General features: G+C 49.0%; 1 protein-coding gene across 1 annotated transcript; it reads left to right on the top strand.

The window, feature by feature from the left end:
- The first annotated feature begins 3,904 nt into the window (after positions 1-3,904).
- LOC119466558 (phospholipid-transporting ATPase ABCA3) lies at positions 3,905-19,506 on the top strand. Its single transcript, XM_037727083.2, has 7 exons — positions 3,905-4,066; positions 8,445-8,746; positions 11,121-11,381; positions 13,022-13,325; positions 13,647-13,895; positions 15,742-15,930; positions 19,268-19,506. The coding sequence occupies exons 1-7, from the start codon at positions 4,057-4,059 to the stop codon at positions 19,504-19,506; spliced, it is 1,554 nt and encodes a 517-aa protein (XP_037583011.2). The 5' UTR covers positions 3,905-4,056.
- The last annotated feature ends 1,205 nt before the right edge of the window (positions 19,507-20,711 follow it).

Here is a 20,711-nt window from a genome sequence, read left to right as displayed (position 1 = left end):
GCACCCTGAAGGCACGCGAAGCCCTGAGACGTCTCAACGACCCGCCTTTCGTGGAACAGGTGACCTTCAGGCGTGCCCTGCTGGCCAGCGACGCGGCCTTTTCGCGACTGCTGAATGAAATCTTCATCCCGGTATCGCTTCGTCGAATGCCCGTGCTTTACTCGGGCGAAGTTCCCACTGAATTCGACATGGGCACCGTCGGCGTTCTCCTGGCGATGCAGATGCTTCACGCTAGCTGAGCCGTCGGAGAGTGGCGCCCAGGAATGGTACGAGCAGAACGTCGGCGCCTTCGGACGCTGCGTGAAGCAGTCGAAAGCGTCCGCGATTGCCGCGCAATTCGACGCGCTGCCGCCGAACCGACTCCACGAGCTGTTCGCACGGACGTACTCGCTCAGGATCGTCCACAGAGTGGTCAGCGACCACTACGACGGCTATCGTTACGCGAGAAACTTCGACGCCGTGTGGAAAGAGGCCCAGCGAACTTTGTTCCGCAGGTTCTGCCTGCTGTCGTGCGGCGGCAGCGGACGCAACAGAACGGGCGAGTCGCAATTGGACTGCCTCGTGCCGGTCACCAGCATGCCCGAGTTCTACGAGGCCTTCGAATGTACGGGCGATGACGCAGTGTCTGCGGCGCAAAACTGCGCGAGCTTATCGTAGAGGGCTCCACATGCAACGTGAACGTCGATGCCGTACCACACAGACAGAGCTGGCTCATAAACCGTTTAACTCTTTCCGCCATCAAGTTTCTTGCGGAAATGGTTTTATCAACGACGCTTCATTTCGAACGCTGAGTGAGTTACACACTCTCAAACATGACAATCTTTTTTTTTTCTAATGTACAGTGCCGAAAACCCCACTTTGCGCATATTGTCTACGGGGTTTTACGATGCCTATCATTAATATTTTCTTTTCATCTTGGACTTCCGCTTTGGGAAAAGAGTTCGACTGGCGTGACGTTTCTGTTGACTATTTTTCTGATGCTGCTGTTTAGCGCTATTTCAATTATTTGCTTCAGTGTGTTAACGAATTAGTCGGTACGGTATCGCTTTTGATGAAGTTTCATTACTTGACTGATTATTAGTTATATAATTTGTGTGTACTGATTTATTCCTCCTACTTTTGTCGGTTGGACAGCTCATTGTTTCATTAGGCCTCGGTTTTTAAAAACGACACGCGTAATATTAGTAAGCTGCAGGTACCCTATAGAAGGCATATCAGCCTCTACAAGCCTGCAAGCCTGCAAAACCGGAAAACTAATCGCGTCTAAGCTCTACGTAAGATTCGCAGAGCACACGTTGTTCTTGTTGCCAAAAAGCTTGAAACATGGCAGGGTGGTGATACGAGGAATGGCCAAGAACCAATCTGCGGAAGAAGAAAAAAATCTAAAGATAATAAATCAATCAATCAAAAATCACAACTTTGGAAAATAAATCGCCTTTCTCGTGAATTATTGTCCCAAAAATGTTTAGTACTTTTCTTCGCAAGTAAGCACGAGTACGGTAAGTGGTGGTAGGATGTCGGCGCATTATTCATAAACTGGCATTAGAAAACTAATTCCCTGATAGCTTGCACGAAACGTTAGCGATGCATTGGATTGCCTTTTTGACAGGTAGAGAGAGAGTGTGCGCAGGTAAATCGGCGTATTGTACACCGTACAAGTGTGTATATGATCGGAAGCCTGCATTACACGTGTAAAGGTGCTTTTTGTTTTTCGAAGTAAAGCTTTCTTTGGCTATAAACTTTGGCAAGCTGTGAGCACCCTAAACAACTAATAACATCCTACGTACCAGTGTGCGACGTCGACACAGAAGGTGGTCACGTGGGAACCGTAAATCGTGGCATTTAGGCACTCGCTCTGGATCGTTCGGTGGTCTGTTATGTCGCTACATCGGGCCGCGCTGCAAGTAGCAGCATAGCCGACGACCGAGGGCCTAAACACTACTATGTCTTGCTCGCACGTGGCCACCTTCCGTGTTGTGACGTCACGACACGGCACTTTATGGGGGGGAAAAACCGGCACTGGTTCGTAGAATGCTACCAGTTATTTAGGGCGCTCTGAGGTTCGCCAATATCAATATCGGGAAGCAAGTTGTGAGACCGGGGTAGTTGGCAATCCCTGATACGTACAATGCGACAGCAGACAAAGGACGGAAAGGCCCGACGCCTCCGTCGTGCCTTTCCGTCTTTGCCTTCGTCGTGCGTTTTAGTCATGTGTCTGCTGTTCCATTGGGCACATCATCAATGTCGTCGTATGGTTTCGAAGTCCGGGGCCTACATTTCAAGCAAAAAGAAAGTGTCGAGTAGAGTGCATAACATTTATTGTACGAAATTCCGAGCGGTCTTCAGTCTGTTCGAGGCCCCTATTCTAGAGCTCCGCTGGCGTGAGCTCTTTGGCTCGCTCGGAGTATATGGCAGCCCCCTGGGCCGCCGCCTCCGAGCGGGAGAGCAAGGCCTCCCATCCCTCTCGCGTTCTCGTTTCGAAAATGTCCAGAGCTGGTGGCGAATGCCACAGGGGCAGCCCAGGACACGGGCGTTCTGAACTGAGGACACATCCCACTACCTTGCGGACGACCAAGACACGCTCGCTTCGCCATAGCGTGCTGTTGAGGGAAAAAAATTGTTCTCCATCTCTCTCTCTTGTCAGTGCTCATTTAGGCTTGTGAAGAGCAGTCTGAATTTCCCTGCGGCTGCGGCCAAAGTGCACAGTTCAAACGATCATACCTTCAGAGCAGCCATCGAAATTGCAAAGGGACTAAAAGGGAGTTCCAGGAAAGTTTGGCGCAAGGAGGTGTAAGCAGTAGACGGTAATAAAGTAGTCACTTGTTCACGCTTCTTTGACTGAACCGCTGGTCTCTGTGCTTCCAACTACTGCTTACATCATTACGGCTACATAGAGACAGCTTTCATTGGCCGAGAACAGTAGAATCATATCACTAGCGACCTCTGTAGACTGTCTGCATCTGCATTACTTTTGAAACCGGTAGTAGTTAACTACCCAACTGCTGGGAGGCTGCGCTGTCGTATCCCTCCCACCGCTCAATTATTACAGAGATCCGGTCTGACAATATCTCCTCTATGCTAGATTTGCAATGAGCTGTGGTTTATCGATTAAATTTTTCTATAGTACCGAAGTTTTTCAACTCGAAACTACTTTTAGAGATTCCGCTTTGTAATCTTGAATTGAGGGTATGAAGTACAGTTGTACTCTCACTTGGAGCACCGCTGCTATAGGCTACAGTCACACGAGCGTTTGCCCAGCCGTCTATGATTACCTCGCCAAAGCAAGAAGGTTGCCCTGTAAATATTTCCCTTCTATTATATTTCTACGGTCTTGACACGATTTATTTCTCCTCCTTAAAATTATAAAACTTCACTTCGAGAAAACAAATTCCAAAAATTGAGTTCGAAATCTTTAGTACACTCGTTTGCTTCACCCAAACTAATTTTACTTTTATTTATTTCTTCTTTCGGTTTGCAAGGTTGACTGCCTAATTACGCACTAATTCGATTAATAACTGGCCTTTTGTTTATTTTAACTAACTTTTGTTCTTGTCGCCGCCGCATCTCTATAGGGGCGGATGATGTAGTTACTTAGATATAGTTAGATATAGGTGGACGTTAATGAACCCATGGTGGTCGAAACTGTACCGGAGTCCCCCACCATGGCGTACCTCATAGCCTTATCGCAGTTTCGGCACGCAAAAAAAAAGACAATTTATTTTATTTCATACCCAGCGCTGCACAGACACATGCAGTTTTATTCTATGTACGTTCCTCGTTCTATGCTCTTTTTCTTCGACGATCGCGAATGACCAACTAGCACAAATTTTTGCGTTAGTGAACTTCACCCTTTGTGAGCACGTGCCATAACCATCACCATCATCATCATTTTCATCGCGCGTTTTCCGGGGCGGTAACGGCTGAGAGCCCCGTCGGGGTGCTCGTGACAATCGCGAGAGAAGAATCCTTGCACGCAGCTCGCGACGGTCGGCTTCCAGATCGTTCTTCGTTACCAGCGCCGAGCAGGAACACCGGCAACCGCAGCCCAGCCCGAAGATGCAGCCAAGTGAGTGACCGCGTCGGTCTTTCTTTTTCGCACAGCACTATAGTGACACTCGCGTAGCTCGGGCAGATTTTCGGCGCGTCCCAGGAAACATTGCAGCTTGCACCTTACGAGTGCGGTGACCGTTGGGGCTATGTGACTCTCATGACCATCGGCTTGAAAGGATTCCATAGCAAGCAGCTCTTTTTCGGAGATGCAGTTCCTCTGGAAACACTTCTGTGAAGTGTTTTATGCGAAACTATACCCTCGAAAAGTTATTCTTGCGGTACATGGTCCGTTGAGCCAGTTCCAGGGTTAGGTCCGAGGAGACCAGTTGCCGGTGCCGTAACGGAAGCTAACGTAACGCCGCTCTTTATTTCGAGCACTCATATTCAGAGTCTCCAAAAAGTCAGGCTACAGGCTACACTAACTGCGCGAACTGTGCTTGTACAGATTATTTATAAAAATTATGAATTCTATTTTATTAATTTCGCGGTTATGATATGTTTATCAGAAACTTGCCTATCGTATTCGAGGACAACTTACTTTTATTTGAAACTAACCAAGTATGTGTTCCGAGATGTTCATCAAATTTAGGGCTCACTCTTTTGCATTCAGAGGTGCGAGTTGTGATTCAAGGACTTCCGAATGGGATGCCGCCGATTGCGGTGAAAAGGCTGAAGCCAATTTCATTTCTCTAGCCGGCCGAGAGCCGGAGCGCAGCCGTTATATGCTCCGCCTGGCCTGTTATATGGCGTACTGTGTGTAATCGGCGACGTCCCGTGGGGTGGGTGGGGGGGGGGGGGGGGGGGGGTGGGGCTTCAAATTTGTGTGGCCATTCGCGTCTCTTAGTGCAATATTAACATATTCAGGGTCAAACGTGGTTAATAAAAATTGATGACAGAAATTTGCACAATCGGCATTGCGCCGTTAGTAGTTACGTTAGTGGAATCTGGCCCAACGTAATCTATAGCATCTTCAGCATGTGGTCACTGCCCCGACTACAGGCTACCGCTGCTGCTGGGCGAGAAAAATTATAGCCGCATTAGTAATTGCCGTTTGTCATTAGCTAGTCGCCTTGGCTATCGTGTTTGTCGGTTGGCCTCTGTTCCTTGAATAAATTCTAGCCTAAGAACATTATTGTTTTGTACGGGTTCAGGGGTCATACTCAGAAATTTCTGACGCTTCAACTGTTTGTAAGAAGAGGGCCCAGCCAATCATAATGTTGTACATGCGTACGATCCGCCTCGCACCATCTGCGCATGCGTAGGCGCGCGGGCGCAAGCGTACATGTAGTTTGGCCTTAAGTGTTCGCAAGAGCCAATCGCGACGTCTGACATACTTGCCAACGCGGCCGGCCAATGGCAAACTGCCCTTATGAACGAATAACTTGAATTCTAGCCCCAGGAGTGGCTAGCAGGCGTCACGTGAGTCAGGTGGCAGAAACCAGCCAATGATAGGGCGATTCCGGCAACACTTTTCCGGAGCTCCAGCGCCGTGTGCCTGGAATATATCAATTTCCATCTTCTTTTTCCTTTCTTTCGCGCTGTATTTGTGGGCGGGATGTTGTTCTATATACGCTGCGTTATGTGCGCCTTCAATCGACTGGCCCGATCCAGCGTGACGTCACGACAGCTCCCAAGGCATTTTCACGCGCGCGTAGTTAGGCCTTTTGGTTGCCCGCCTCGATATATAAGGCCTTCGCAAGGCCTCCGCTGCATGTAGCGCAATGCTGCGCTGTGCTCCAACGGCGTTGGCTCGCGCGAGAACGCACGTGAGGCTACCACGAAGGGCTGCAAATGACGCATTAGCATCCGTAAACCACAGTGTGTTAAGCATTAAAACATTTTTTTCATTCAATACTGATATTATATAAAGGAACATTTTCGGACAATTGGGGTCAAGAAATCATTGAACTATTTCGCTATGCGAACGCACCAACTGCAAAAACGTCTCTCTAGCCTCCACAGCGTTACACCTAATCTCTGAAACAGAGTATGGCTCACATTCGAAACTACCGCAATGACGCAATCAGTGACGTAAGACATCGTGCGCAACCAATCACTAATCGGAGCCTAGTAAAGCAAATAAGCATGAACCCCGCGCCAGAATAAAACAAGTGAACTAGCGTTCATCTTATCAGCAAGATCAACATCCGTTCGACGGAAGCGCGGCCCAACCTCAAGCGCTGGCTCAACAGCAGGCTTGTATCATCATTTGCAGTTGATATTGTGATTGTGTTGATGAAGATGACAATTTGGAAGAACATTTCGTTCTGAAACGCGAGCTTATGGTGAGCTGAAAGTGTAGTCTTCTAAGTATGTGTATTCCCTGGGGTATACGAATCGACAGTGCAATCATTTTTGGCCACGTAAAATCGTCTACAAACTTCCACAACTTCCGGAGACTTCCATATTTCAAACAGCGCTACAGAGAACAGTAGGACTATTTGGCGCGCTTGGCTATGCATGTAGAATTTTTCTACGGACATTTTGAAATGATAGCGTATATGATAAGTTATTCCGGAAAAATGACGCTTTTCCTCGTGATCCGCACGGCGGTTTCCACTCACGGCCACCAGGGGGGCGTTTGTCAATGTCCACAATCCAAGCACCAGCCAGTCAGCAGGCGAGATAAGCAAGAGACGCTTAGAGTATTGGCGGGAAAAGAAATCAGGGTAGAGATTGATATGACTGGATCCCTTACAGGCATAGGTAGCGGCACAAGGTAGGTAGAGAAGTTTTAAGGAAGACAAGAGAGATTAAGGAGATGTATAAAAAAATGCTTGAATGAAAAGTATGTCTAGCATACCCGAATAACTTAAAAAGGCCAGGTGACTACTTGTCACCGTCCCGTTTTAAAGGGGATACCTATAAATAACAATCATCACCCTCATCATCAATTCCTTAATCAATGTCCCCAAATTTTATGCTGGAATAAATGTTTTGCTGGAAGAAAGCAGAAGAAAATGTCCCCAATAGCAAAACGGCAGGACCCGATACAATTCCAATACAGTAATTAAAACAACTGGGTCCAAAGAGCAAGGCAGTGTTGACTAATGCCATAGAGCAAGTGATTAAAAGGAGGAAATTTTAATTTGGGTGGCGAAAGCACGATGAACCTCATCTACAGAGGCGCAGTTAAAAGGATAAGACGAGCTCGTACGGGCCAGTTACAGTAACGTCGGTGATATATAGAATGGCAATGCCGGCCATAAAATTAAAGCTGCCGAAGTGGGTGAAGAAAAATATACTGAGGGAACTACAGAATGTGTTCAGACAAGGCAGACACTTAAAGTTATATTTGTACTAACACAGTGCATCGAGATTTAAATAGCTCAAAATAGACTTATATGGGTAGCATTTCTAGGTATTAAGGGGGCTACAATAAATACAAGGTGGTGCAATGACTATGGAAAAGTGTAATGGTGCTAGTGCTAACGTTCGCAAATGCAATCCATTTCTTTAAATAAAAACATGTGGTAGCGGTTTAACACTTACCACAGGTTGGTGGATTCATTGGCATTGGGCATCCACTATAACACCACAAATACGGCAGTGCAAGGTGAGATAGGATGGGCTTCTTTTAAAGTCATAGAAGCACCGAGCAAGATTAGTTTTTAAAGACTAAAGAACATGGATGAAAAGAAATGACCAGCTAAAGTGCACAAATATCTGTGCCTAAAAAGCGTGAACACGGAATCGAGGAAGAGTTCAAGAAAGTTGTCAACCAAGTACAGGGTAATTGAGAGTGTCAACAGACAACCCGGAGACATAAAAAATAGAAACAGAGGGTAATTTGGATGCAAAGCATAAAAAAGAAAAAAGAACGTGAAGATTTGCCGAAACGGCAATAAATGAATGGGAAGGAAAATTTTCTATGATAACGCAAAAGGCGGTGCCTTGCTATAATAGGCCCGAGCTAGCTGCCTGGGGACAAAAATATACCGGAGCAAATATGCGCCACCGGATAAGGCATGTGTGTACTGCAAAAAAAAAAACAATCCCGAAGACAATTCGGCGCATCGTTATCGAATGCCGAGGTATCGTCCAGCGAGACCCGTAGGGAGTGTCCACCTTATAGAAAACGTCGGGATTCAAAGAAGATGGAAGGAATAACTGGTCAGAAGCCGAGATAGATAAGAGATGATTAGACTATCGGCGTAAAAAAAAATCAGGGAGGAAATTGATAGAACCAGACTCATTGCAAGCATAGTTAAAGGTACAATATAGGGATGGAGAAAGTAAGAGCGATATCAAGTAGGACAATTGCTAGATGGCGATAAATGCAGCAAACGCTGAATAAATCGAGCAGGCTAGGCGACTATTTATCTCCGCCCGTTTTCGAAGGGGGATGCCAATACACATTATCGTCACCACTAATACCGAAGCTCGCCATGCAGCCCATGGCCCCACCGTCGGCGCAGATGGCGCCCTGCTCACATCGCGGTCCATGCGCGCCGTGCCCCTGCTGTGGTGCCGGCAGCTGTACATCATCCTCTGGAAGAACGTGTACGTGAAGCGAATCAGCCGCCACTACCTGACCACGGTGCTCGAGGTGGCGCTCATGGTGACGCTGCTGCTGGGCATCCAGGAGGACTCGGTGGTCCGGGAGCCCATGGTGCGCCGGGGGGACACCATGTTCGACACGATCAAGACCGACGCCTTCTGGAACACGCAGAAGGACATTGCCCACATAGACACGGTGAGACACGGCTCACCGGGTTCATCTCGTCTCTCTCCGCGCTGCACATCGGGAACAGTGCCTTATCGATTATGCTAAATGCGCCGATCCACTATAAAAAATACCATATGCCGAATATCCGATAATACCGTGTGGACATATAGGGATCCCACTTGTCCCCACAAGGGGCATGTCCCACATCTCAATATCCTGTATAACGAACATACCTGGCACCCTATACGCATAAAAACCGGTATGTTACCGTATAGCATATGAAGCGCCTCCCATTTCAGCCAATATAGGTCATATGTATATGTATATGTATATATAATATATATATATATATATATTGATGAGGGATCATGTAGATTTTATTTTTCGATAGGATTATCTCGAAAATGGCGACAGCGCGCGCTGATGGATCAGGCGTGCTCGAATGGACACTGTCGAATTTCGCCATGCTGTTAAATTTCTCCACGATGGCACTTCGAAAAATGAGGAAGGCCGCAGTAGCCCCTTGAACCGATCGCAATTCACAAAATGAGGAATGCGAAAATGTGGCGCTGTTGACGGCGTCCAGCATGCACCCATCCCATATCCTCCCCCCCTTTATGCTCCAGCCTGGAAACGACACCCTCTGAGAACACCGACTGCTGATGTGCATGAACAGTTGGCATGTCCGCCTAGTACCAGTAACGTATAATGTCCAATGGTGCTCGATCCTTTCACTGCAGTCTTATCAGCCCCAAGGTTACCCTAATGTAATGTCCAAATTGCCGCCGTTCGGCCTCCCGACTGTAAGGTACTCTTGCCACCAGCGCGTCAATGAAGAGAATGCTATGGCTCAACATTGCCACTCGTTCGGCAAGGACAAATGCCTACAACCGCCCGATCACAAAGATTGGGTGGCATGCGCCTATTGAACCAACTTAGATGCACAAAAATATGGCGCGGATTTTCAACCAAACCAAATGGAGCCGTGGTTCTGAGGCGAACTGCACGTTCGCTAACAGACCTCCAACATGACGTGTTGGTTAACATGCGCAATGAATACTAGGAGCCCGTCTCATCAGCGCCAGACTCAACATGTTGCCCCAAAAACGTAGCGCACAACGAACATCCCCAGCTCCGCCAATGACGTGCCTTGCAAAGTACTTTGCTTTAAGGAATGAGAATTCTCTGCACAATGCCGAAGCCAAAAAGCTAGTGTACATTGCAAATAACGAAATGTGCTTCACTTCTTTCATTCCTTTATTTATTGGACAAAGGCCACGCGTTAAAACTGCCCTGTATGTCTTCGCTCATACAATTACACCAAGCGTTATTCTATCATGATTAACCTTCTTTCTAGGGTTTTACGTGCCAAAACCAGTTGTGATTATGAGGCACGCCGTAGTGGAGGGCTCCGGATTAATTTCGACCACCTGGGGTTCTTTAACATGATTAAAGCATACCATTTACCTCCAAAATTACTATAACAGGGAGAATTCTGGAGCTGCGACCGTTAAATTACCATGGGAATGGCGCGTAGTACATAGACTGGCTTAACGTATACGTGTTCGAGGCTTGAGACCATATCAGCACCATGATGACCCCATTACGCTTCTCGCTTTCTAAATTTCCAAGTGCTCATATTTTTCTATGCACAGCAAGGCAACAACTATTTGTATACATGCGAAATCACTGCGAATTGTTCCATTTAAAACGTAACATTTTCTTCAAAGTGATCAGCTTGCAATCGCAAGGTATAAGTTTGAAGCCATAAGGACCAAGTTTAGGCAAACGCATCTACAGTCAACCACAAAATTTTACGGAACACGAGATCTGAGAAAAAGCTGAATATCTGCGCAGCCGCTCACACCGCAGCCTAGTAGTCGCATTTACGGCCTCTACCAGTATGTGTGAGCAACATTGTGATGTTCGGCTTTACTAACTACTGCTACGTATATATAATATATAATTTAACGTATTTCTTGTTTTAGAGTACATTCATTGGTCATTTCCATAATTTTATTACATATGTGTTTACGGACTTAACAGCCACTGTTTTTAGGCCCCTCTACAGCCATGTCACAACCAACTACATAATTAATTACTTCATTGTTAACTCATTAACTGTGGCCTGGCACTCTTTGGCCATACTTGGCCCTTGCGCCACAAAACACCAAATTCATCATCATCATCTTCTGAAATTTAACGTTTTCCGAAATCCCGTGGTCCGTAAACTTTTCTGGTTGACAGTACTGCACATGGTGCCCATGCTGGCTGAAATGCCATACTTCCAGCTCCCGTAGACACTATCGCGAGAGAATTTCTTCTCGTAATATTTGCACGACACTGTATGCGGCAAGGGAAATGTATAGAAAGAGCGGCCACCGCTCACTGCCCCGCGCAGGTGTACTTCGCGCCGAAGAGCAAGTACCTGTCGGCGCTGACGCGCTCGGCTTTCGGGCCGCTCCACGTGCGCAAGGTGATCGAGGTGCCGACGGAGCAGCAACTGGTCGAGCGGGCCCGCGACGACGCCAGCTTCGGCAACGGCACGCCGGCGGCCACCAGCGTACTGCTCTTGTACACCAACTACGTGGACGCGAACGACACGGCGCCCGTGAGCCTGCACGTGCGCATGTACGCCGGACGCCTGCCGTTTGACCTGCAGGTGAGGATGCGCGACACCGGCTTACGCGTGATGACGCGCTGCGTACGCGACTTTGCCTCGTCTGGAAAGTTCCGTAGTGCGTTGCGCAATGTCCTATCGTGTTGCGCAACGTATCTCCTTGAGCTTTCATTGTACTTTTTCGACATCAGCATTCCTGCTGCTTTGTACATGGCGGCTCCGTCAACTGGACCAGAGTAATGGATAAACGTTATTTCTATGCTGTTACTCTGCACGGTTCGTCAGTGGTCCGAGGGACGCGTCGCCCCCGTTATCACCGAAATATACCGGCCATTAAGGTTCGTTGGTAAGGACGAGCAAGAACCAATAGCAATGCATCCTTACATTATACCACTCTGGCTGGCTGCTTTTTACGGAATACTTAGAGACATGGAAACCATGAGCGCGAACTCGCCGCTAACTGAAATTTTATCGCGAAAATAAGCAGCAGGAGTGCCCTTTCCGAAGGGGCTGGCGAAAAGAAAACAAGAACAGGTTGCCTAGCAAAGCAGCTCTTCCCCTAATAGGCACGGAATGAAGGCGAAAAATAATGTAGCAGCATGCCGCACAATATGAAGCTGAAATTTCTCACGTATAGTTGAATATTGTTAAGATTATGCGATATGCTAGAAAAAGAAATTAGGTAACTGAAGAAAATGTAGCCGTGCAATTCGGGAACCTAACACCAAGGTACTGTCAGACCAGAGCAGCAGCTCGGTCATTTAATCTCTAACAGGGTGGCTGGCAGTCGCCAGCGCGAAGCATGGCAAAAGCTACTTTACCACTGTCGTCCATGTCTTGTCTTCACCCCTTGTCTTCACGCCTTGTCTTCACGCGGGACGAAGTGAGCGTCACGTTGCACGGACACGTTTCAGGCATCGGCTGTTGCCTTCAACGGCCGCTACACGGAGCGCGTAATTTCGGAGTACCTTCGGTGTGGTGTCCTAACGCGCAGACGTTTAAACGCGATCGCATAGCGACGCTCCGGACACGAGCTAAACATACCACGATCATCGCGTACCACTCGTGACGCATTTTGACAGGAAGTACGACGCAGTAAAGGTGTGTCCCGATTAACACACCTGGTGGTGCCTATCAGGTCACCACATAGAGCTCTATCGACGTCATTCTCCCGCTCGGTGTCAGTCCTTCGAGAGCCCCAGCAGGCGCGGAAGTCCGGTTATGTTTCCGCAAGATTCGCTCGCTTTAAATGTAAGCTTGCGCTGTATAGCGAGCACGACAGATAGCTATGAATGCAAACAAGAGAGATGTTCCCTAGAATATAGATATTTGAAGTGATCAAAAGCGTTCGAACAAGGAACGCCGCTGCATATTTGATGCTACGACAGGAGGACTTGACAAAGGGGCTGACGAAGACAAGTCCCTTTCGCGAAGCTTCGGCTACAGCAACATTCCTTGTTCAACCACTGCTGATCCTCTATGGCTATTCAGAGAGGGTGGTGACAGCATTCACAGCTTTGTCTTTTTTTTTTAACGGTGTACCGTAGTGATGTGCATGCGACTGTCTTTCAAAAGTCTGTGTATCTTAAGGCTATGCGCGGCGCAAGTGTACCCTTATACATGACAAGCTACCAGCAATCCTTCGCACGAGCTTTCATCACCTGTCTGCTGGCTGCGAGCAGGTTTTATACCAGCAGAGGCTCATCTCTCAGCCCGAGGGACCCGTGGCCGAGGAGCGGTTCCCCGAGATGAACACCCTGCTGCCGGTGATGGGGGCGCTGCAGCAGCGCCACCTGGAGTTGCAGGCCGAACGTTTCGGCTACGCGCACCCCGTGGACCAGCTGACGCTGCAGCGCTTTCCCTTTCCGAGCTACCTCGAATACAAGGACACCAAGAACTACGCGCTGGTGCTCACCCGGTTCTGCATCGGCATGCTCATCCCTTTCTCCTTCTTCGTCGCTCGACTCAGCGACGAGAAGGCGAACGGTGAGGGCGACGCGCACCACACGCTCCGCCGATTATAATCCGGGCTATACTCGTAAAAAAAAAAACGAACCAAGAAAAGAAAGCTGCAAAGCCTCCGTCTGCCAAGGGGAGCGTAAACACAGCAGTATCAGCAAGTGGTTTAATAACGTGGCGTTATGGCAGTCGAAAATGTGCATGCTTGAGGTTGAGAATGGCACATGGGCTTGGAAGACTTCTAGGAGAAGAGTTTGTGCACAGATACACGCTAGAATAGATCATTGATGATGACGTCTCCAACTCCGACTCATATATGAGACCTCGCCGCGCACCGCTGCGCCGCAGGCATGAAGGAGATGCTCCGGGTGATGGGGCTGAGCGACTGGGTGTACTGGGCGAGCCACTACCTGAGTGGCTTCTTCATGCACCTGATCACCGTCACCCTCATGATGCTCTTCGTGAGCGTCAAGAGGAACGAAGAGGGCCGCGCCTTCATCCAGTTCAGCGACCCGTCTCTGCTCTTCACCATTCTCATGTGCTTCTGCAGCAACTGCCAGATGCACGCCATACTGATCTCCATGTTCTTCGCCAGCTGTGAGTTCCCTCTTCCGGAACTTGAATTCCATGCGCCCCCTCTGCCAGTGCCTATATCGTGCGATCAATTTTCCGGTGAAAGCCTTCGCGGTGGCTTAGTGTTCTTCTTCTTTCTGGGGTTTTGCGTGCCAAAACCAGTTCTGATTATGACGCACGCCGTAGTGGAGGGCTCCGGATTAATTTTGACCACCTGGGGTTCTTTAACGTGCACTACAACGCAAGCACACAGGGGTTTTTGCATTTTGCCTCTATCGAAATGCAGCCGCCGCAGCCGGGACTCGATCCCGCGACCTCGTGCTCAGCAGCGCAACGCCTTAGCTGACTGAGCCACCCCGGCGGGTAGTGGCTTAGTGGCTAAGGCATGTTGCTGCTGAACAAGGGATCACGTGTTTGATCGCAAATTACGGCGGACACAACAAACGCCTGTACACGGTAATTATAGAATGCGCGTCTCTCTCGTAAACTGCGCGCGCAAATTCAAAGCCCGTCAATTCGATTAATGTTTCTCTGAATGACCGACTATCTCTGTTCAAGATCAGAAGCCTTATCCGGAAATTTTATATGCGTTAGGACGGCTCCTAAGAAGTGTTCAGCAAGCGTGATGCTTAATATATAATAGCAAAGACAAACAGCCCACATCATGCTCAGATCTTATGAGAAAGTGTCGAACGTCGATGCCGCTTGTCTGTTCTTCGGAAAACCACCCGCGCATGCATTTCTGGTCCTGCGACTTCGTACAGCCGAAAGAATTAGTCTCTCTTCGCTAGTGCTCGCGTTACGCCAGAATGTCCCGGATTTCAACATGTGCCCATTATGTTTGCCAGCAGATACTTCCCATAGTGTGAGTTAGCGCATACACCCGCTTATGTTTACGAGGCATTGATGATCATGCAATTATAGCAGCCTTTGTTTAAGACTGGTTTTGCTGAAATTCTTTGTGCTTGGCATCACTACATATTTTCATAACGCAATCTATTAGGCCCACTCATCTACGTATGACGCCTTCGTGTGGGCACTCTCAAGCTGCCCAGAGTGTTTTTAAATGCTACGCATTTATTTGCCTAGTCGGAACCAAGGTCAAACGCGAGGTCGTCCAAGGTCACAAAGTTTGTCGCCGATGCGCGCGCGCGCCCATACGCCGGCTTTCACGCCGCCACTGGCTTGGCGCCTCCTGACCTTGCTCCACTTGCCGGTACGGGTGTGCGCGCCACAAATAGACGTGGCTCGGTTGCGCTAGCTACGCTATGTTGCGCGTAGGCCTCTACTTGCATATACAACAATACCTAGAAAGTATCAACGGAAGAGGGGCGAAAGAGTGCAAAGTACCTGCAGATACAACAGACGTATGGGATGCGTAGCTGCGTACCGAAGCGGCGAGGCAGGAGGCGAAGCCACAGGCCGACGAGATTCGCGTGGCCGTGTAGCGCGAGCAAGAAAAGAGGCGACGCGCAGCCGAATAACAGCGGCACGCCAAGCAAACGGCCGCTGAACAGGCTGCCGACATAAACGGTTCCCATTGGAGTATCGCCACTTACGAGACGCAGACGCGTACTTTCAAAAGCATTTTGTACCTAGACAAATTTGGTGCGTTGTGTAGCGTCTGCGACAGCCTCTGGTTGCCACAGGACGTCGTCAGGATGTCACGTCCCGCGTATGTGGCGGTCCTCGAGCGAGTACATCAGTTAGCTCGTGCTCTGCCCCACGTGCAGGGGAGAAATGCTTCGCATTGACTTAGATAATCATCAAGGATGGATTTGCCGTGATCGTCTTATCCCTTAACACTTTCCAGTGTTTATTCTGGAGAAATAGTTTGACCAAACCCCCCCACCCCATTCTCTTTTCGCAGCCCAGTACGCCATCGCTGGAGCCATGCTCTACTGGACCTTCAGCTGCGTGATGCCCTTCCTCACGTTGGAGCAGGGCGGCGGCCAAGGCTACTACTATATACAACGCAAGCACAAGCTGTGGACATCCATCTTTCCCGGCATGAGCCTCCACTGGAGCTTCCGCGTCCTGGAGCGCTTCGAGAAGTTCGGTACGACACCGCCAGGGGCGCAGCGCTACTGCGGAGACTATTCGACACGGCGTCCTCGGGATAGTGTCTCGGTTATGCGCTCCCTTATAGATACAACTAATCTTGATAGTCGGGAGTAGACCAAACACAAGAACGATATCTGCAGGGTTATCATGGCGTGCACATTGCCTCGTAGCACGGAAACCGACTACTGGAATAATATTTTCATAGAGGAAGAACAAAGATGTACTTTTCAAAAGTGAATGGGTAAAACGTAAAATTATTGTGATGGAGAAGGATACTCTGTATTATAACAAGCCTAGTAAATAAACATTGTTGTTCATTGACCCTGTCGTTATGTCTTGAAGGTGTTGAGAATGTAACTTCTGCCATGCGTGCCCAAAGGGTAGGTAGTATCAAAGATGGGTCCAAGATAACGTATGCGTGCCTTGTGCCTGATAAAACTGCACACCCTGTTCGCATGCCGATATTGCTACTGTACATGTCTCGTTTACCTACAGGTTGAAAGTTGGCCACGTTTACCATTTTATCACCATGCGTGCACCATCTAACCAATAGATCCCCTGTTGTAACTACTGCAAATTCTTTATGTGCTACAATTTCTTGAGCAGACGTCGAATGCGCAATGTTGTGCCAACAAAACGCACGGCCTTACGTTCCGTTTCTTAATATAACTTGCAACTTACTAAAGTTGCTGGTATGTAGTTATTCGTGTCCTACGAATCATTTTATATTAAGTCACGACTCTCGGCAATACTTGTCGTTCCCTTGCATAAAGCTCACCTTATCACGCCTATCAACTTCTTCAGACGAGATTTTCTTCTCTGATAATGTAATTATGTCTAGCCTTTTCCCTCATTCTGTACCGTGGTAAATAGCATCATAGACGGTAAAATTCGTGCCACTATTAGAACCGCACTCCACAAACTATCATGTACTGAAAGCGACCAATTCATGTGCACTGTACTTAGACAAAAGTCAGCCAGTTTATAACCTTATGCCTTATGTAAAAACTTACTGTAAAAACAACAAAGGAGGAACAATATCCGCTCCGTGGCGACATATTGGCACTGCCGGCAACCATTCAGACGTTTATATTCCAGCGCCCTTATAATGCGTTCGCATTAGTACTGTCAAAGTGTAAAAAAGTGTATGCGTGTGAAGTGTGGCAAGTCAGCCACGTCGTAGAGGTAGAGGAAGGATTGCTCTCACATTTACCGCTAGATTGCCGCTGACTTATTATTTTTTTCTGACACGCTTCGCGCATGCTAAGATTTTGAAGCACAAGTATATTCAGAAATGTCCTTCCTTAGCACACATTACACAAAAAAGACTAGTTTCACTTGGACTTTAGAGTGTTAAAGAAATTTAGGCGAGTACATTTCTACACCTCTGTCGAATCAAGTGGCTCCTGTGACAAAAGCGCGGATGTTTCACGTATTCAGCTGCTTTCGCGCTGTACAGTTGCGAAATACTTTAAAGACACAATGGCTACGGCGGGTACTATGCGCAGTTTAAAAAACGAGTGGACGCGCACGCACTCCATTAGGCACAATGGCGTCTTCGCCAAATTCTACGTAGGACATTGGCTTCCCCCCATCTCCCTGCAAATGTTCGGGTGCTCTCTCCATTAACATTACCAAAGGCGGCAGACTGACGGAGCACGAAGCCACGATAAAAATCACTGCAGCAAACAAAGCTGCCCTTGAAAACAGAAACAAGCCCATAGAAGGTACGACAGCTATGACAACTCCATGAAAACAGCTGGAAAGGACCGGGATGTGCGGTTTTCGCTGAAGACCGTTGAAAAAAAAAAGATTTTGCGCTTACCGCTGCTCTGTTCTTGCTCAAATTTCGCCGAAAGATCGCATTATGTGGTCTGGATTGCTTTAAAAGCTGCAAAGTGGCCTTCGTTTATGAGGCAGCAAGCTGCTTCCTAGGCTACGTTAGCATAAACTTATGTTGCCGCCTTTTGGCACCTGCGGAAAGCGGCCGTTTCGGGAGGTTTGTCGCGTGTTGAGAAGAGCGGGCAACAGGCGACAACCCTCCGGGAGTGGCTGTCGTCTACGCCGCCTTGGAATCAGCTTGCTTCCCCATAAACGAAGGTAACATATGCACAGGTAACTGTGCATTTTATTGCGATAGCAATTATATGGGCACTGCGGGCGAGTTTCCGCCGTCGCCGTTGGTGCCGCCGTGATGTTCTGCATAAAGTCCCAACTGCGATGACATCGCGGCCATTGCTGCTTATGCCGTAGGTGCAAGGCAAAGCTTGCGAGTGTAAGCTGAGAACGATGGTAGCTTCATGCGGTGGCGTGTTGTCGCGCTCGCAAGGAAGGAAGGCGGGGAGGGTGGTGCACGCCTTGTTCTCACGAGAGCAAGTGGAGGAGCGGGGAAATTGGCGCGCGCTAGGAGGGTGGGGCGGAGGGGCCAGGTTAGTGGGCATCTCTTCTACTCGGGCTGCAGCGGCTGAGCCAACGCCACCTAGTTAGCAGGCCTGTGCACTCTGCTTTATGATGTCATGCTACTTGAACCGAAATTTCCACTGTCAAGCCCGGCGTGACGAAAGCGATGACGTCAAAATCATGGCGGCTTACTCGGAAGCATCCTCATTACATTCTATAGCAGGACGTCATGTATCGAAGCACACAGGGCTTGTGCTATCTAGGAGGCGTTCGCTGAGCGCGGCTGCGCGCGCGCCTTTTCTTGGAGGTAATCTGAGCTGGGTTCGAAGGCTAGGCAAGCCTAGATAGCTGATGGCTTCGTGTGCGCTGTGTTCTCGCGCACTTAATTCACATTGAACGGAGAGGCAGCACGCCGGATTTCGCTCGCCGCTGCTGCCGCCGCTCATCAGGCCAGCGTTCTGACAGCCAGTGTCCGCGATTATCGAATGAGATGTGTTCACATCTGTCTGTGCGCGCGTCACAACGGGCTTGTTAATTTTTTAGTAAGCAAATATTCACAGCAGTTTATGCAGCTGATAAAACTACTAACCTTACTTCGTATAGCTGTCTAATAACTTCCTATCGCAATCAGTGCTTCGCCTTTCGGGCGAAACGGCGACTTTATTTCTCCAAACCCAGGTGCGTATTTGCGCTAAATTTTGCAATAAACAATCCGGACCATGATATGCAATCTTTCCGTCAACTATGAGCAAGAGCAGAGCAGCGGTAAGCGCCAAGCCGTCCTTTTATACAATTTCCTGCGAAAAGCGCACGTCTCTCCACACAAGAAAGTATACAGTATCAGTATAGAATGGGTGTAATCAAGCGAAGATAACCTGCACTTGTAGCGTTTCGTGCGAGCAATCGGCACACGCTTGCGTCTCCGCACACAGTCCCCGACGGGGCGAACTGGAGCAACTTCTACGACCGTTCCGCGACGCCGGACAACATCACGTTGGCCGAGCTCTTGTTCGTGGGCCTGATGTGCGACTGTACCATCATCTTCCTGGTGTGGTACTTGGACAACGCTCTGCACGTGGGCCCCGGCATCTCAAAGCCGTATCTATTTCCATTTAAGGTAATCACGATTCGTCGATGCGATTACAGTATAGCTCACCTTACGAGGAAGTGACTTTTTGGGAGCGCAGCAGGCACCCGTTCCTTGGGCGAACGTCGGCGACGGCGTAACCGAGTGAACGAGCACAACAGCGAAAGATGAAACAGCGAGCCGCGAGCCGCCAACGGCGGAGACCAATGAGAGCGGTTCCTTCAGGGACAAGCGCGCGGGAAACTGGTTTCATGCGGACCCGCCCGACCGCTCGTTGCGTACTTGTGTCTGGTTTCAGCCGAACGGCTCGTTTCGTACTGCTCGCTTCGTTCTGCTCGCGTCAGCTCTCGTTCACGCTTGCTTGGTTTGCTTGGTTTGGTCTCGTTCGCGCTTGCTTCAATTGTCATGGTTTGCGATTGTTTTGTAATCTGATTGATGTGCGACGCGAATTGTGTAGTACTTTCTGGAAGTCAAGCGGCCAGCGATTACAGTGGAACCTTCGACGAGTCATGTGTAAAAGCCGGCGCACTTGACCCGCAGACCAGATTTTCGACGATTGCCGACTCTGCTACATGTCTCTCTCAAATTCTTTGTCTCAATATATCACCAAATGAAAGCACGCATATAGCGCGCTGAAATTTCTTATTAGGGACTATCGTAATCGTCGGTGAATTTTTAGAGCGCAGCTCTTTGGCGGCCGTTCCTGCGACGAGCGTCGGCGTCCGTCGTAACCGAGCGAACGAGTACAGCAAAGGATGAAAGAGCGAACGCGGAGGGCAGCGGGGATGAAAGAGTGCGATAGCGATGAGAGCGCGAGGCGGAAAGCGGAGGGCGGTGCGACGGGACCATGAGGCGGAAAGCGGAGGAGGAGGGTTTGGCGAAAGCGTGAGAAGAAACGCGTATTGCCGCGCAAGGCGGGCTCTGTGGCGACGATGGCTACGAGATGGCGCCAGAGTATCGCACGTCGTCTGTTGTTCACCGATAACGCCACCGGTACCATATATGGAAACAAAGCGCTGGATGCGCGGAGGTCTGTCTGCGGCGGCTGTTGTGAATCGCGCCCTCGCATCAGCCACGCGCTACCTCTCGCGATCTCCCGATTAGTGAGGCGGTCGCGCCACACTTCGCTTTGTTTGCAACGTGCCGCACCAGACCGATTGTCCGCGCCAGCCAAGATATCGCGAAATGAAAGCACGCATAGAGCTGTGCTCAAATTTCGCATTAGGAAGTATCGTAATCGTCGGTGAGCTGCACATTATACCCGATATTTCACGTTTTCGTTTACTGTA

The sequence above is a fragment of the Dermacentor silvarum genome, chromosome 10 (assembly GCF_013339745.2).
Source record: "Dermacentor silvarum isolate Dsil-2018 chromosome 10, BIME_Dsil_1.4, whole genome shotgun sequence".
NCBI lineage: Eukaryota > Metazoa > Arthropoda > Arachnida > Ixodida > Ixodidae > Dermacentor > Dermacentor silvarum.
Note: the sequence above shows the minus strand (reverse complement) of the source record. Positions and strands in the feature narration are given on the sequence as shown.

Excerpts from the sequence above, each read along its gene's own strand:
- LOC119466558 (XM_037727083.2), top strand. Across the intron at positions 13,326-13,646 it reads CAGCGACGAGAAGGCGAACG|GCATGAAGGAGATGCTCCGG; the intron begins GTGAGGGCGACG and ends GCTGCGCCGCAG. Across the intron at positions 13,896-15,741 it reads CTCCATGTTCTTCGCCAGCT|CCCAGTACGCCATCGCTGGA; the intron begins GTGAGTTCCCTC and ends CTCTTTTCGCAG.